The sequence below is a fragment of the Augochlora pura genome, chromosome 6, assembly GCF_028453695.1.
Source record: "Augochlora pura isolate Apur16 chromosome 6, APUR_v2.2.1, whole genome shotgun sequence".
Lineage (NCBI taxonomy): Eukaryota > Metazoa > Arthropoda > Insecta > Hymenoptera > Halictidae > Augochlora > Augochlora pura.
Window position 1 is genome coordinate 3,826,577 of NC_135777.1, and position 19,218 is coordinate 3,845,794.

Below are 19,218 nucleotides of genomic sequence, written 5' to 3' on the forward strand. Positions count from 1 at the left end.
ATCGGGGAACGAATAAAGTCACGTCCTTATCGATACTTTTCCATCTTGATCTCCGCTTCTCTCCTTCTCTCGCGACCACTTTCGGGGAGGGCCGCGTTGACAATTTGTGGCCCAACATGCCGAAGAAATACTCCGAACGCTCCGCGAAATGGGTTAACATAAAACCTATTCCGTCTCTCTTTATCTATTTATTCGTTTAGTCGCCGATGCTTTCGACCGGCTGGTTTATCCAGCGAATTGTCACATATCACTTGCTCCGTAACAATAGCTGTCATTAGTAATAATTATTTATTATTCGTTCTAATCACTTATAATTACTTATTATTAGTTACAGTAACTTCAATTCTTGCTGAACATTGCCGCAGGAAACTGTGAATTATTCATAGTCCTCCTATGTTTAAAATTTCGTACATCTTTTATTAGTTAATTTTATACCTCATTTAAATGATTTCAGTCGAATTTTATTGAAATATTTATTCGAGGCAACGCGAATAAACATTAGCGAAATCTGTTTCGCGTAACGTTCGACCTTTTTCTTTGATTCAAATCCGCGGCGCCAGCACTTTGTTGCGTTTATTTAAAAACACGGCCGCGGTAGCGCAACACAGCGCGAAGGAAGTGGAGGGAGACACTTCAGAAAGGATTAAGCGGAAACGGCAAGTGGAAACAGTGGACAGAGATCAGCCGCGCGATTCATTTACCTGTTCCACTTGCGAAGTCGCGTGGGCGCCGGTTCGGCCGTGTGCCAGCTCTCGGCACCGCCTTGTAATCCAGCCGATTACTATTGTAGTCCTCGTTTTCAGCGACGCGACCGGTCGCAATTCGTTTTCGATAATTGAAATGGAGTTCGGCGCGGGACACGCGTCCGGTGCGTGGCGCCATTGTTCCATAGAAATTGGCGTGGCTCGTGACCGGCGGGAATGCGATCAATAATAAAATCGAACCGCGACTTCGACGTTCGTTTATTAGCGCGAAACGCCGCGGCGATGCGGACACGCGAGCACCTAAATACAGAGTGGCGAGATGTTTTTCATATTTAGCTAATAATAATGAATCATAGTAATCATAACTATGATCAAACAATCATGATAATATTAATAATAAACAAAATTTTGGAGCTGTAAAGGAATCCTGGTTCTCGAATCCTTGTACAAAAATACGACGTTAAACGCTATGTATAAAGAACTATATGTCATGGCCACCATATTAAAAATCATGGTGATCGCTTAGCTAAATGATTCTACGTGGAAGAATGAGTCGAAAAGGTAGAGTAACATTTTTTCGTTCAAAGCTTCGTTGGTCGAGAACGAAATAAAATTATTGGACAGGAACGAAGTGGCGCGTCTGACTATGACACGCCTATTCTACTTCGCGCCGTGCGCGTCTTTTAACTCGATTTTCTCGAAAATGGAACCTTAAATGAAAAAATGTTACTCTTCGATTTCGACTTGTTTTTCGATATAGAATCTCTCTGCAACCTGTTTTGCCACGATCTCGAGTATGGTGGTCGTGACAAGCAGTTGATTCGAGGTTCCATGGTTCGTTTACGTTTTGTATCGCTCCATATGAGTAGTATACGATGCGATAAAAAGAGATTCGTCCGATTGGCCTAGATTTTTAAGTAACAAGGATAATTTTGCAGCTGATTCGGTCTCAGATCTTCACCGAGCTAGGGGCGTGGAATCACGGCGTAACGATTGTCATACATAATTTCTTGACACCGTGTACAAGTCTCTGTACCAACGTTGCGGATGTCCCACGACGCCGCAGCGTAAATAATTAAGCGAGCGTAGCTTCCTCTCGCGTGAGTTTCCACTTCCTGTTGGTAAAGCACGGCGGAAACGTTTGCATTCGAATCGAGTTACGTGAACGGGGAAAAACGCACCGGATCGGTCCAGCGTTTTTCGAGCTCTCTCTCCCTTTTTCTATTTCTGTCTCTTCCTCCCTCCATTTCTCCCTATATATTTTTTTATGTCATTTGTTCTCTTTCCCTCTATTTCCCTCTTTTTCTCTTTCCATTTCTCTCTCTCTCTCTCTAATAAGGATAACCCGGCGTCAATGTATTAACCCTTTGCACTCGGAGCCATTTTAACTGTAAATCTGAAATAATTGTTCTGGTTCGTGGAATTTCCATTCTATTTAACAAAATAAATTTTTATGCATACAAAATTTATGCCCGTGACTCCGGCCAACAGTTTTGCTACTTGATAATTTTTTCAAATCTAAACCTTATTGTTACAAAAATTATTTTGCAACGTAATAGAATTATTTTAGTGGTGCCTCAGAGTCACCACTCGAGTGAAAAGGGTTAATACTAAGCCTACCATGACGATCATTCGATGGCATGTTGCACAGTATTTATTTTAAACATCTAATATATATATTTTAAAATAGAAGACTCCAGTTTTTAGTTAAATAATTAATATTAAAATGTATTAAATTTCACTTTATTAAATATTATTTATTATTATTTATTGTGTTTTCCAACCTTTCTATATATACACTGTATTCAAGCAATTGTTATATATATATCATATAAATAAATAATCTCAACAGGTTAAGGGCCCAGAAAACCAAAATTAGGAGCTAAACATAACTTGAAAGAAAGTGAGGTTAGAAGATACCAAACCACGTGTGCATCGTCACATTTGTGAAAGAAGTTAGGTTATGTCAGGTTATGTTATTAAAAAGTTGATCTCACTATTTAAAAAACAGAAAAAGTATTGCTGTTATTGAAATGGTAGGTTATACCATCTAAAAAGAAAAAGTACCAGTCATGCGATTCAATTTGAAAGAGATTGCGCGATTTTTCAAGTGTTCTTAATTACGTGACCGCCACTGTAATTCCAATTCGGGGGGAGATTCGACCGCGACGAGGGGTGGTGTCTTTTCGAAAACCGCTGATTCATCTGGCCGGCCCGGCCCGGCCCGGCACAATAATCTATCTCATTCAGCTTTTCAACCTGAAAACGTCTACTTAGAATGAAGTCATTGATTTCAGATACGAGACAGGTTATTTATAACGGGAGAGCCTCCTGCTCGTCGATCCACCTCTCTCTCTCTCACTCACTCCCTCTCTCTCTTTCTCACGTACTCTCTTTCTCTCGCTCTATATTTCTCTCTCGCGCGCTTTATTTCACTCTCGCGACAGAGTTCTCTCTTTCTCGCACGCTATTTCTCTCTCGCACGTTTTAGTTCTCTCTCGCACGTTTCAGTTCTCTCTAGCACGTTTTATTTCTCTCTTCTTCGCGCTCTACATGTCTCTCTTGCTCTTTATTTCTCTATCTCTCTCGCGCTCTACGTGTCTCTCTTGCTCCTTATTTGTCTATCTCGCTCTCTACTTTCCTCTCTCTCTCTCTCTCTGTCACTGTATGTTTCTCTCGCGCTTTCCCTTTCTCTCTTGCAATTTATTTCTCTTTTTCTCGCACTCTATTCCTCTGACCCTTTCTCTCTCTTTCTCTCTGGCATTCACTTTTTTTCGCACTTTATTCCCTTCCCCCTCTCTCTTTCTTTCTATCGCTCTATATTTCTCTCGCACTCCTTCTTATTCTGTCTCTCCCTCGCACTTTACTTCTCTCTCGCGCCTTTCCCCGCACTTTATTTCTCTCTGTCTCTCTCTCCATTGCTCTACATTTCTCTCGCCTTCTTACTCTCTCTCTCTCTCTTTTGCACTTTATTTCTCTCTTTTTCACACTCTATTTCTCTCTTTCTCTCTTCTTCTCTTTCTCGCACTCTATTTCTCTCTTTCTCTGTTTCTCGCACTCTATTTCTCTCTTCCTCTCTTTCTCGTACTCTATTTCTCTCTTCCTCTCTATCTCGCACTCTATTTCTTTCTTCCTCTCTTTCTCGCACTCTATTTCTGTCTTCCTCTCTTCCTCTCCTTCTCTCTTTCTCCCTTTCTCTCTCTGTCTCTCTCTCTCTATCTCTCTGTCTCTGTCCATCTGTCTCTATCTCTCTGTCCGTCCGTCTCTCTCGCTTTTTCTATACAGTCATAGACGTAACACGCTCGCGAAAGAATGCCGCCGCGGAGGCACGAGCGGAGGGTTGGAAAAGGGGTGATCCCCGATATCTCCTCGTGCGGCAACATTTCGTTATCGTTAGCCGACACGTCGCGCGGCGTCTCGTCTATTTCGCGGGGCTCGCGTTCCGCCGGAAATAGGAGAGGAACACCGCGATAATCCGCTCGGAAAATAACAGCCTCGAACGGGGAACAATCACGCGGTCACGGCGCAACGTGAAACTTTAATCCGAGCCCCCTCGACGCATCTGCTCGGCGCCAGCTTTATTACCATCCCGATTCTCAGTGCCCCCCCCCCCCCCCCCCCCCCCCCCCCCCTCCTCCCAATGCACGGGCCTGCATCTTTGATATTTACGCCCGGTCTTCACGTTTTCGAAGAGCTCCTTGGCAGAAGCCCGAGCCCCCCTCTCCCGCGCGCTCCAACGAGAGAACCATCGACTCCACCGACTCCTTTGCAATTCTATGGAACTGTATAAAGGGTCGCTTTCGCTGTAGAGGCCGCCGAACGTGTTCCCGCGTTTCTCTCGTACATGCACCGGCCCACTCCCCGGATAACGTTTACGGAGAAAATATTTCATACCCCGTTATTCCCGTACAGTAGATTCTTCGGGTCGCGGTGTTTCGCGCCGGGGTGTAAAATTTTCGGTGAATCAAACGCTTTGTTTTAGTAACGCGGCGGGATAAAGCGCGAAATAAATATTTCGTTTTCGATGCGGCTGGTCGGGCGCGCTGCGTAACGGGTTGTTTATTTTTTCATCGTGAAAGCACGAAATAAGTATTTTATTTTCACGAAGCAAAACGTTAAATAAAACGCATCCGTTCCGATGACGCGCGGAACGGAAAATAAAAAGCGCCCCGGTCGCGTAGAATGTTAAATGAAATAGTTTGTTCGCGTAATCCGCGTCATGAAAGAAATATACTTTATTCCCGCAAAGCGAGACGCGAAATCAAATGTATCATTCCGACGGTGTATAAACGTGAAATCGAATAGTTCGTTCGCATAATCTGTTGCGCGGGAAAATAAGTGCCGTGTTAAGCGCGCGAAAAACACGCGAACTCGTTCGAAATACTATTTTCAAACACGAAATAACAAATTCGATGAAATAAAACAGAGAAGGTGAACGTTACGTAAAACGGCGTAGCGTAATTACAGCGGCGGAGAGTTTGAAATTAACTGTCTCGGCCATGTTGGAACGTTCACAATTACAGAGGGGGAAGTGCTTCGCGTTCAATCACCGAACTCGTTGCGCAACGATTCGATAAAATAAAGCAGCTTTATTCGCCGATAATAAATCAAATAAACAAGCAATCCGCGATGCCGGGGGGCAATTGATGAGCGAGCCTTTTAGCCGGGCCGCTCTCAGGAAACGCGAACCCCTCTCGCCGTGGCCCCGGCGCCGCCCGCGAAATTTTGCAAACCGGATTTTCTCGGACGCGTCGCTGGACGCGGCTCCGTTCATCGTCGAAAAGAGAAGTTCGTTCCGCGTGGAAAGGGTTCGCCTTTTGTGTCCGTGCGGCGAATAACTATCGGCCGGGGCATCCCCGATTTACGATGTTTTCGCGATGCCTCCTCTCCCCTCCCCCCACCCCCACCCCACCCCCGCGGGAATCCTCGGTTAATTAATGGCGCGCCGAGCGATCCTCCTCGAGGAACACCGGGCACGTACGCCCGGCGAATTCTATTCCGCCGCGGAACGAGAACCGAACCGTGCCGCACGCGACCGTTTATTCTTTCAATCTTCCCCGTTCCATTGAATTTCTGGCGATGCGGCTACGCGCGAGACGGTGAACCCGTTGCCGCAGAAACGGGATCCTTTCCCGGGAGCGTCGTGATCGGCTCGCGACAGGAACACGTCGCGCCGGGGGGCCCGCAGCAATTCGATCGTGCGCGGAACAAAAATCATGCGTCGCCGAATTAACCCTTTACAGTCGAAGCCATTTTCACTTTAAATCTAAAATCATTTTTCTAGCTTGTAGTGTTTCCATTTTACGCGACAAAGTGTTCGTTATACATGTGAAATTGATTCTCGTGATTCATAGCTACGGTTTTACAGTTAACAATTATTTTTGAATCTAAACTTTGTTAGTATAAAAATTATTTTGGAACGTGATAGAACAATTTTAGTGGTGCCTCAGAGTCACCACTCGAGTGCAAAGGGTTAACCAATATTTTCCATGCAAGGATCTTGGTCATTTAAAAAAAAAAAAAAAAACAGAAGAAATAACAACAAATAATATGTTCAAAGAAAACTGGTTGTGCCAATACTTTTTTGATCCACTGTATGTTAACAGATTAGGTGCTCGACGGATTTGCAGATAACAAAACTAAATATACGATAAATAATTAATCGAAACATAACCTGACATAACCTAACAATCGAAGTAACAAGCTACTTCAGTTCATATCGACATCCATTGCCGCGATCTCTGGATTACAATCATGTGACGAAAGAAACATTGATTTTTCGATTCTTTTTTCATTGTTTGAACCGCTGCGCACCGCGATCAACAAATTATCGGCGACCCGTTCGGAAAAAGGTGGTAAACGGCGGTCTGAACGACTAAACGAGGCGGTCGACGAGAGCAACGGGAGCGCGTTAAGTGCTCTCTTTTCGATCGATTAATATCGTTACCGGACAGCTCCGCCGGTTTTTATCCGAGACGGCGAAAATTATCGCCCGCGCCGCGGCTCGTCCGTCGGCCCGACGTTGACGCGTGAAAACGGAAACGGGAGCAACCGGTGGAATCCCGCGGCGCTCCTTCCTCGTCTACGACGATCGTCTCGACGTTTATCGGAATCGCATCGTTCCGACGCGATGGCTGGCATCGCTCTTACTTCTTGTCGCGAACACTGCCAAGAACGACTCGTTACCCTTTACGTCCGCGACTACGCTGATACCCACATCACGCTGCCAGTCATTTTTATCCGCGAACAGATTTCCCCGCAGCCGCGCACAGCGCACCGAAATGACCGTTTTTTGGGGGGAGGATGACACTATCCACGCTGCTCGGAAGAATTGTAACGTAGACGAATTTTTGGGGGAGGATCGGCCAACTTTGAGCGACGATAACTTCGCGAGAAATGTGCCCATAATTATGAAAGTGGTCTAAGTCAAAATTGAAAAAAAATGAGTTTATCGGTTATTCTACACCACATTGTTTTAAACTAAATTTATTCAATGTAATTTTTACGATATCGTCAAAAATGAACCGTTAGATGGTGGTTGTACTTTTAGTAACACAACTCTTCAAATATAAGGCCACGTTTGTCACATTGAAAATTGCGAGGGTCGCTTCAAAGTTTCGTAAGGTTGCAGGAAAAAATCGCAGCGACGTTCCTTTGTTGTCAAATTAAAGGAGAAGAATTGATCTACTTATTACTGTAAACGGCATCTCCCAGAAAAATTTGTCAAAGTCCGTGCGTTTCATTAAACTTAGCAATTTTTGATACGATAAACATGACGTGTCACGGAAGGGGGTGATTTTTCTATACTTAAAATTAAATTTTTATTGCGACCAAGTTGCGTAAAAATTAAAATCGGGAAACAGTGTTATAAAACAGAAGCTTCTAGCTTTAATTTAGAAAAGTCGTCGCCATGACACGATAATTTTGTCACAGAGTTATCGTCGGTCAAACTTGGCCGATTTCGATCCTTTGTCCCGTAGGTGTTCAACCGACTCTAATTTTCTTTACACTCGGAATAATCATAATTCCAAGGAAATTAAACGTGCGCACACCCACATATGTGTGCGCCAGTATCCCTGAAGAGCTTAATAGCCTAAAAATCGATACGAAGCGGCGAGCTGCTCGACTTTCTGGCCGAGCGCGTCCGCGTGGACCCCGAAGCCCGTAATTCCATCGAAAAAAAAATTACAACGCGTGGAACAGCCTGCTCGTCTCTGTCTCAGTTTGTTCGCGGCGTCGTCCCTCCGCGACGAATCTCCGCTTTAAAATGAAACGCGATGCTCCGCGCGCAATTTAAACACGCCGTACGGCTTCCAGCGGATGAACGCGCGAGTGTACGCCGGCCGCGCGTATTTATCTGAAATAAGCAGCGCGTTCCCGCACGGCCGACGCGAAATAAAAGTTTACAAAACGCGGCGGCGGCGGCGCCCGCCCGCGCTCCCCCCACCCCCCCCCACCCTGGACATCCGCGAAAACGTATAAAAAGGTAAACAGCGTGTTTATTCTGTCGCTCGCCTGCCCGCGTTTCGAGCTGTTCAACGAAATTTGAATAATAGTGACTCCATTCTACGGCTGTTTTTTACGCGGGAGTTAATTCAACGGTATCGGCCCCGCCCGTCCGTTTGAAACAGTTTTCCGCGACAAAGGACAACACGCGCGCCGGTGCATCGCGTTACCCGCCCGGTTTTTATGGCGATATTTTTACAGCGCGGGAATATAATAACCTTTCGATGCTGTCGGCGCACCGTGTGTGTGTGTGTATGGGTGCGCGCCGGTTGAACTATAAAGGGCTGATTCCGTGTCGCGAATCGTACAACGCCGGACAAAATAATAGGACACCATGCTTGTTGTTCATTGGCGGCGTGGACAAGGGATTGTACAGGATGGTTTGTTATTTAGAAGATAAGAGATTATTTATTAGATAAGAAATTATTTATAAGAAAGTCACGAAATTGCGTGTGAGGCTACGTTTTTAAGGATTTTTCTATCGGTTGTGTTTACTTTGTTTATTTAATTTATTTATGGTACACGATTGGTACTGGACTTCTTAAACACGTCCAATTCACGTTGTTAACCCTTTGCACTTGAATGGTGACTATAAAGCACCACTAGAATTATTCTATTACGTTTCAACATAATTTTTATAACAATAGAGTTTAGACTGATAAAATTGTTGAGCAGTGAAACCGTTGCTATAAGTCGCTATAATCAATTTCGAACGCATAAAGGTGCACTTTATTTCTTAAAATAAAAATTCTATGAGTCAGGAAAATTATTTCAGATTTACAGTTTAAATGACTTCGAGTGCAAAGGGTTAAGACTTGTTATCTCAGATGTGAAAATGATGCCTCTGTTGTGGGATAAAGTTTATTATATATCTCAAATTATTCATATTCTTTATTTCTTTGTTTCATTATATAGCCTAGTCTCAAAATATTCTGAACGTCTTCGAATTTGAGAATCTGTTTTCGTTTTCATTAAAATTACAATTTAAATGACCGCTACTTTCTTTTACGCGTGAAAACTATATCCGCCGTGACAGGAAATACTGCCACTTCTTCGCGACGAGTATATACAGGGTGGTCCACCTAAATATCTCCTCTAATTACGGAGGTACATGAAACATTTTTTTTTGCTATTTCAATGGTTTGGGAAAAGCTATCATACTGCAAAAGAAATCTTTTTCTAAGGTAATTCTTTTCGAAGTTCTCAAGATCGTCGATGCTTCTTTGCTTATAATTGCATAATTTTTTTATTGTATTGTATCACTCATGTAAAAACACATTCAGATATGTACATTATATGACCTTGAAACGACCTTGGAAATCAAAAATTAAATAGAAACGACAAATTTTTGTGGACCACCCTGTACACTCGTCGGATATAGTTAACCGGTTGAACGCAATCCGCGGCTTTGTTTACGAGCCGTTGACGAGAAATAGTGACCAAACGAGGGTCGAGCTCGGACCGTCGGAAGGCGGTCGAAAGGCCCAGTTCCGCTCACCGAAGACGACGAAGTAATAATAAAAGTAGGTTGTGCTAAAAGAAGGCTTTTCCACGGAATATCCCGTTCGAATATTTTCCCCGGGTGTCCTTTCGCGCGGAGGCCCCCGCAAGAAAGTTCACGAAAACGGCGGCGCACGGCGGCGGCTTCTTCTTTACCCCGCGCACCGGGGTTTTAGTACTATTTTATGAAGCACATTTTCTTCGAGACCTACTAACCCATATCCCTAAAAAGCCAAATGTGACGTTTAGCCCGTACGGGAGACGGTTCCCGATATATCGATCGGCCCGGTGAAATTTAAAGAATTGATTGGCCGGGATCCCGTCGAAATATCAGAGAGAATCGCGGCGCGGTCCAGCAATGGAACGTAACAACGGGATCTCCGGTGACATTTTGCCAAAAGATCAACCCTGTCCGTATTGATATTTAACGAATTGACTTTGCTGGGAGCAACGTCGCGCGGTGGAACGCAATTTTCTGTCCACGAAGCTCGCGATTTTTCAGTCGATGTAACGTGCTCACGTGAAAAAATTTGCTAGACCGTCCGCATGGTTTGGAGTTAACACGTTCGGCACCCCGTGACCCAAATATGAGTTACACTAATTTCTGATCAATCTTGAAAATTCATTTTTACTATAATATATTCGAACAAAGTGAATTTGATTGGATTGTTTCGGACGCGAATGAATTCTAATGCCACCCCCTATGATAAATATTGTTAAATTAATTATTGCTCAAATTAATTGCTTTAATTATTGAGGATTTTAGTGGTCGATTATCGGCACTGAACGTGTTATGAAAAATTGTAATCGGATGTTGAGTGAAAGACTAGGCTAATTAATAAAATTGTAGTCGATACTGTTGAATAAATATTCAATCGAATAAAAATGTAATAAATATATATAATAAAATATAGTAAATATATATCTAATAATAACACAATACTGTACTAATATATACATATTTTTATATATATACATTTATCATTATCCCGGATAGATATTTATCCAAAAGAATTCGAATTTCCGATTCGTCCGTCGAATAATTTCTCGTATTAATTTGCAGCCATTAAATGAAAATAATTGAGAGCGGAGGCGGCCGAGCAACGCACGGCGGAATACGTTACACCGCGTATCGTTAGGAAGCCGGTATTTTTGAGTTTTTCCTCTCGGCTGGTCGGCGTTTTTTGCGAACGATGCGCGGCGGCCCGGTACACCGGTCCCACCGGAGTGCATCCGATAACGAACTCGCCGATTATACGGAAAACGTCCGGCGCAACGCGTTACGTGTCTAATGAATATGCACCAGGGGGAGGGAGAAAAATAGATGAAACGAGTAAGTTTGCCCGGCCCGGTTAACTCGGACGTTATGAATCGAATGGCCCGCGTTTCGATGAGCTGGCCGGCACGGAATTATTTGCGGTAATGCGGGCAAGCAACGCGCGAGCCTCGGACGAGAGGATACTCGGGGAAAACGAACGCGGCCAACGAGAACGCTCCCGCGGATTAAACGCGTCGAACGGTCCACGGAAAAATATACGGGAACGCGTTTTGCTGGTGGAAGGATGCCACGAAATTTTCACGGTGACGCGACGATAACAGAAATCAAAATGGAAAATGGGAAATGGCGAATCGAAATCAGGTATCGAAACTGAGAGATGAAGAATGAGGAATGGAAAAGGGAAAGTGGGAAAAGGGAAGATGAAGAATGCAAAGTGATGATTGAAGGAAAATGAAGACTAAAGCGTGAAGAATGAAGAGTAAAAAGTGAATAATGAAGAATGAATAATAATAAATGAAAAAATGGGACTAAAGAGTGAAAACTAAAGAGTGAAAATTAAAGAGCGAAAATGGGGAATCGAAATCAGGAATCGAACCTAAGAAACGAAGGTTAAAGAATGAATAAAAGGAAAATGAGAGAAGGGAAGATGAAGAACGTAAAGTGAAGTATCAAGGGAAACGAAGACTAAAGTATGAAAAATGGAGACTGGAAAATGAATAATGAGGAATAAAAAATGAGGACCAAGAAGTGAAAAAGGGGGAACGAAGAATGAAAAATAGGAAATGAAAAATGAAGAATGGAGAGTGCAGAATGAAAAAATTATTGAAAAATGAAGACTGAAGAAGCGAAAAATGAAGAATGGACTATTAAATATGAAAAATGGAAAATATTTGATCTTTCAACGAGATAACGTGGCTCGCGGAATTAACAAAATTATAAGCTCTGGTAATAGAGCCAAAAATCTATAAAATTAACCTTTATCTTGAAGGAGTAGTAGTATATGGGATGATAGAACTCCTTAACCAGTACCATTTAACTTAAATTTTATTCAACAATTTAAAATTAATGATTTAATTTTATTGTTTGATTTTATAGTTTGATTTTATAGTTTGATTTTATAGTTTGATTTTATAGCACTGTATTCTTGTGAAATCTGTAACTATTATCATTTTCTCGACCAGTAGCCTCTAAATTGGCTTTTTACCCAAACAGCGATCGTTTATCACAGTAACCAATAATAATGTATTAATTATTGAGTTAAAAGTGTTAAATTCTACTCTAAGCTTCCATATTATCAAATAATTATTTAAATATCAGATACTTTTTCCAATCAGTAGAATAAATAAGTAAACATTGTTTAATATCAATGTTAGGAAAATATGAAAATATTAGCAGATTGACGCAAACGTCGTTATAAGAATGACCGGTCGGTCAAGCCGGAAGCTTAACCCCTTAGCTTACAATGACGCCTCAGAGGCGTCGTAAGTCAATCGGGCCAAACATGAAAAAGACGCCTTAGAGGTGTCGTAAGGTTACCGGGCCAAACATAAACCAGACTTTGGGCCCGCACAGTTGGAAATGAAGTCGTAAGGCAAGGGGTCAATTAGAAAATGAAAAGCTGGCAGTAACCTTAACAAAACGCTAAAACCGCCATTAAATGAAATAATTCAATAAAATTCCGCCACTAACCTCGGTGTCGTTCCACCACATATGCAGCCGGTAGTTCCTAAGCACGGATGGATCCTCGTTGATGTGATCCACGGCAAGTTTCACCGACGGCATCACTCCGCGTCCGACGTGGCTCTCGGGCACATGGCTGCCGTAGGGGAAGAAGCCGGCGATATAAACGTCTCGTCTCTTGACGCCGCCCAGGTTGATCGGTTTCTGGCCGGCGCAGGTGTGGATAGCGTCCATGCAGACGAGGGACAGATAAGCGATGCACAGGTAAGCCGTGGCCGAGGTCAAGCGGCGACGCTTCGAAGATTCGACGGCCATCGTCGCCTCGAAACCAGCCGCGCGTTGTCCTTTCGAGTCCTCTTCCCTCTTCGCTACCCTCGCGTACCGCCGATCCCCTTCGCTCTCTCCGCCGATCACACCTGAACACACCGATTCCACGCGCGTGATCCTGTCTCTCTCTCTCTCTCTCTCTCTCTCTCTCGGCTCTTCGTACTATCTCATCGCGGCCGCGCCGGCTCGAGGTTTAATTGACTGTGTCGTGCGGCGGACTACGCGGCGCCGAGCATTCTCCGCCGGCCCGCCCCGTTCCCGGAACCCATCTTCTTTCGACGAATTTGATTAATTACCAGAGACCCTCCGCCAAAGGGAAATGCATTTGACGGCGGCGCGGGATGGGCGACTTCGGGGATCGCCTGTACCTTCGCGAAGCGTAATGGACCACGTTCTTCCCGTCCTGTCTCTACTCCATCCAGCTCCGATTCTCATGGCGCGCGACACCCCGCCGTCGATCTTCTCTCGGCCGGATCAACGATCCACGGATCTGAAACAGGAACGCGGGTTCGTTGAGGTGAGACCGTTTGTATCGTGATTTTATCAGTCGTTAACACGTTCTATGCCGAGCTATTCTTTCTCGACTCTTCACTCTAGTCATTTGTTATCTCACTAAAACTTGCTATATTATCTGTAATTATTAATAATCGTATATAATAATAAAATAAATTCATTGCCATCCATTCTTGTGGTGGAAATTAATTTTTTAATTCCAGATTTGTTATAAACTATTTTGTAGCCTATTAAATAAACATGCAAGCATGTATCATATAAGTCACAAGGAAATGGTAATTTTATATATTATAATAAAAATTCTTTTTCTACGATTTGTGTCAAAATGATTATGGTAACATATTTATAAATTTCGCACGTTTTAGGATAACTCCAGAACAATTATCAAAAGAAGTACAAATAATAAAACGCGTAACAAAATTTATCTTTAAATATATCGACGCAGCTTATATCATTGCGATATTTAGTCTGTGGAGGGAAAAATGCATTCATGTCGTATGTTCTTAGGTATGGCACATTGTTGCTTAACGTTCTTGTATAATTATTTCTGTTATTCTCTGTTTTGTCAAAGTACAAAGTCTAAAGCTTTAATAGAAACGTATTCAAACTGCGAAGCCTAAAGCTTCAATAGAACCATGTCCAAATTGCGAAGCCTATATTTTCATCTTAACAGAAGCACATCCAAACAACAAACTCTAAATCAGTTCCAAACTCCGTGCCTCAAAAAATACAAAATCCATCTCAAAGTATGCACATCCTGGATGCACATGGAAACAGCAAGACGAAAATCCTCCTCAACCAAATTCATCCAATCGCCGTAAGAGAAACGAGTTCTTCCACCGGGTCTACGGGAACGTCTTCCGCGTTTCGGTCACGTCGTTTTCGTTATTTCCGTTCCCATGGTTCCGCGAGCTTATTAGAAAAACACCATGCCGGAAGACATCCCCGCGGTCGCCCGGTTAAACGGTCGCAACGAGGTTTTTTCATTAGCGGTAAGTGGTGTTCGATGCTACGCGGCGCTGGGAACGTCTCCGGCTGGCCATTTATCGAGCAATACTACCGATTACGGGCGTACCCGCGTCTCTTTCGCCGGTGCAACCGTGGCCGGTGGGTTCGCCGGATGCAAAGGATCCCGTTCGCCGGGTTAAACGAGCCCGACGACTGGCTTCGCGCTTTTGTCCGCGTCCCCGCGAGTTTCTTTTTATTCTTTCCTGTAACTCGTTCGCCATTATGCTGCTTTCTCGATGGGAACGGCCGCGATGCAATCAACGCTGCAACGGAGACGGCAATAATCGTCGGACAATCGTCGATCGAGCATGGTCCGCGTCGTTAATACGTAATAATCGAGTTCTCTCTCTCTTTCTCTCTTTGTCTCTCAACATGACCTCTCTTTCTCTCTCTGTCTCTCTCTCTCTCTCTCTCAACATGACCTCTCTTTCTCTCTCTCTCAACATGACCTCTCTTTCTCTCTCGGTCAAGAGATATAGCCTCTCTCTCTCCCTATTTCTCTCTCTCTCTCTCAAGAGAAATAGCCTCTCTCTCTCTCCCTATTTCTCTCTCTCAAGAGAAATAGCCTCTCTCTCTCCCTATTTCTCTCTCTCAAGAGAAATAGCCTCTCTCTCTCACTATTTCTCTCTCTCTCTCTCTCTCTCTGTGTGTGTATATAAAAATAGCCTCGCTTTCGCTCAAGAGAAATGCAGTGAGTTAAAAAAGTATTTGTAGTCCAAGTTTTTTGCAGTAACTTTACACAAACAAAAACTATTTCGATGAATAGTCTACTATGTAAAAGGTTAATGTGCAAATGAAGAATTTTTATTAACAAAAACTGGTGAAATCTATGCCAAGAAGACTGGATACCAATATTGAAGCTAAATTAATGCAAACAAAATATTAATTGCAATGGAGTACTGCAATAATCATAAACTTTCAATTATAACTGAAAGTGTAGGAATACTATTTTTGGTTCTGAAATTCTTGTACTTCTTGCATTGCTCTTTTGTTACGCGTTATTAGAAATTCTTCATTTGCACGTTCTCTTTGTACATAGTAGACTACTAATTGAAACAGTTTTTGTTTATGTATTATTTGCTTGCATAAAGTTGCTGCAAAAAGGCTAGGTATACGAATACTTTTTTGACCCACTGCAGTCTCCTTGTCTCTTCCTATCTATTTCTCTCTCTCTTTGTCTTTCTCTCGCTTTCAAGAGAAATAGCCTCTCGCTCCCTCTAGAAATTGCCTCTCTCTCTCTCTCTCTCTCTCTTTCTCTCTCTCCCTGGGGAGAGAGATCCCGCGACCCGGCAGAAGACGTCAGGGACGACTCGAGTGCGAAGTAGGAGCAGAAGGAGGAGAACAGATAGAGGAGTTTCGAGATCAGTTTGCGAGAAGCTCGTGCTTGACCGGAACACTAGTGTCGATGAACTTGGGATGATCGTAAGGGTAAGTGTCCGGGGGCTCTAAACGTTAAGCATCCAATTACAATAGAGCGCTCGCTGTAACGTCCCGACGCGACCTGTTCCAGGAGACGCTTGTCAAGAATGATAAGACGGCCTCGTCCCGCAACCCTAACGCGATAGGACCGCGCCGCTTATGTCGCCGTGCGATACCGTGCGACACACATCGTCGAGTTTCTCTGACGATGGGTGGATGGGCCGACGCGGGTCGACGGACGTTCATTGTTATTATTATTAGTACTGCGGGGATTATTTTGAGAAATCCCACGAGTTCGTGATATCTATAGAACGAATTTTGGAACCTGGCGCAATAATTTTAATGCTGCCCCGGATTCGCCACGAGAGTGCAAAGGTTTAATAGGTAGAACAAGTTTCCGTAATATTGCAATTTTTCTTAAATAAAATAGAAATAAAAATAGAAATAAAATAAGTATCCACAATTTTACAAATTCTTTTAAAAAACGACGACGGAGATTCAGTTGTAATTAAAGAAGGAAATAGACAACGATAAATTAAATAGTAGATCGGTAAGAACATCTTGTTAAATTTGACTTGTTAATTTTGAATTTATGTAGCACATTTGGCAACGTTTAAACAACTCGACACTTGCGTCACAAGCTTTCAGAAATTGTTCCACTGTTTTGCTGATTTCCTGACAGTTGAAATATACGGATATTTCTGTTCTGTTATGGTAAAAATGCGTGCCCGTCAAGCCGTCTATATAATTAACACAATTTAAATGAAAATAAATTTAATCCCGCGAACCAGTCGCAGATCTCGCGCCGCACTCTCGAGGGGATGCTCGCCCTCGGGTGCAAACGCCACACAGTTTAAAGAATTCAATAACATTGGACTAAAAAGAGAACATATCCAAAATTGATAATTATTCAATTCGCATTGCTTTGCCAGAGCTGTGCAGTCCTCATGCACGGCGATATTATTCAAATCGAATAAATATTTCAGTTATCATAGACATTTAAAGCCGAGCGTTTTCAGAGTAGAAAATTTCGCCTGAACTCGTTACCCCTTTACGAGATGTCCTGCTCACTGTGTCTCATATTTTCACTTATTCATATTATAAAGATCTCGCCTTCCTAATAAGAAATCATACATATATATTTAGACATTACTAACAATAATATAATAACAGCGATTAATACGCGACAAATGTAAAACGATTCCCTATGTTCGACACAGGATAACTTTATCATTACGACAGTCTCCTTGTTCCAATAAAAAAAGGATACATTCCATACAGCTTGCTTTAAATAACTGTGAGAAAATCGTGTTCCTATAAAAAGCAATTTGCGAGTTATAATTGTTTAAATACGACCATGTCACGCGTCGCTTACGGGCACGCTCTGCCGCGGATATTTCACATAACCTGTTCCATGGAGCGTTCCTTGTATGGAAATATAAGTATAAAACACGCATTTAGAAAAGTATAATACAAAATAGTTTACACAATTGCATTTAAAACAGAATGTTTTAAATAAGAAATAGTAATAAAAATTATTATTCAAATTCCTTGTTTCACAAATGCAAGAAACATTTAATTATCGCTAGCTAAAATGTACTCTCTTTTAATTATTTCTAATGATAATTTCGTTTCGGTAAGTTAAAAAGTTATAATAATCAGCCAATCATTTTTTTAAGTCGGACAACTGGACTCGGTATACTCCGTCGATTTTTTTCCGTAAAAAATCGTGCTAGAAAGCGCGTCGGTGTTACTCCATCAGGATAGAGAGAGAGAGGGAGAGAGAGAGAGGCTGCCAGAAGTTTGTAGGCAGTGGTATGTGTACCTCTCGTTGACGGGCATCGGACCTCGAGTTTCCCTGGTACTTTCGGCAGGCTCCGATACTCCGCGTTTCGCGGCAAGTAATTAATCTTCGTTGCCGCGGGACACGTCAAAGAGGCGCATCAGCAAATTATGAATTATTTTCGTGGCGCACGGTTCGTCGACTCCTAAAAGCGGTCGGACCACGGGGTGCGCGGGAACTTGGGAACGCGGAAGGAAGCTTCCGTTCCGAAAGGATCGATAGAGAGTAATTCCGCGAGGTTCCATACCTGTCACATTTTATTTCCCGCGTTTCGAGCCGGCGATAGAACTGGCGAGCGGAACGGGGATTCCGGATTCGCGTCGCATCGTTGAAATAGGCCTCGACGAATTATTGGTTGCCGCGTGGTCGGTAGAACCGTTTAAAATCGTCAAAGGAGAATCATCGCGACAGATTTCGACGAATTTTCTTCGCAATGGAACCGGGAACTTCGCTTTATTTTTGGCAATTTTATCTCGTGTCACCGGCTATTATTTCGTATTTCTTTATTTATACATAAAAACGATATACATCGTAAAACTTTATTTATACGTAATGAATTGAAATGAAATTTTTTAGATGTATTTTATATAACTTTTAATATTTTTGAAAAATTCTTCGCCATCGCGATCTGCCATGGTTGCAATTTTTACAGAACTAAAATTGTTATAAAAACCTTAATCTAGAGAAATAATTTTTTTTATAATAAAAGGGGCATGCCTGAACAGGATGAACAAAGCTTTTGCAGTATTCTATATTGAACTGGATTTCATAAATTGAAATAACTAAGGCAGGGCAAACGCGAGTTAACTTGTGACCAGTCAACAATTTGTTAAGTTGAACTCGTCGTGGTAATGATAGAAACTTTGCTTCCCTTAAAATCATCGAGTCGAACATTTCATGATACAACTAAGAACTTTGCTATCTTTATTTCGCAATCATTGAGTCCAATTCTTCATGATACAACTAGGAACTTTGCTATCTTTATTTCGCAATCATTGAGTCCAATTCTTCATGACACAACTAGGAACTTTGCTATCTTTATTTCGCAATCATTGAGTCCAATTCTTCATGATACAACTAGAAACTTTGCTATCTTTATTTCGCAATCATTGAAATCAATTCTTCATGATCGATCTAGGAACTATGCTTTACCAGATTCGCTGTTGTTAAATCGAGCTCATCGTGATAGAATCAAGGAACATTGCTTTCTAAGTGTCGCAATCATTGAGATGAACATTTTATTACAGAACTAGAGACTTTGCTCTCTTTGTTTATCAATCACTGTGTCGAATCTTTCATGGCGTAACTAGGAGAACTTTGCCCTCTTTGTTTCACGATTATTGACTCGGACCCTTTGAAGTAAAACTGGGAACTTTGCTTTATTTCGCAGTTATTGAGCGGAACTCTTCAAAGTAAAACCAGAAACTCTGCTCTCTCTC

At 42.6% G+C, this 19,218-nt stretch overlaps 1 protein-coding gene across 1 annotated transcript in view; it reads right to left on the bottom strand.

Moving 5' to 3' along the window:
* Positions 1-19,218, bottom strand: part of Gaba-b-r2 (gamma-aminobutyric acid type B receptor subunit 2) — a 182,484-nt gene that overhangs the window by 112,925 nt on the left and 50,341 nt on the right. Inside the window, exon 2 of the mRNA XM_078182739.1 lies at positions 12,679-13,486. Within this exon, the coding sequence (XP_078038865.1) occupies positions 12,679-12,984 (306 nt within the window). The 5' untranslated portion in view covers positions 12,985-13,486. The remainder of the gene's footprint in view (positions 1-12,678; positions 13,487-19,218) is intronic.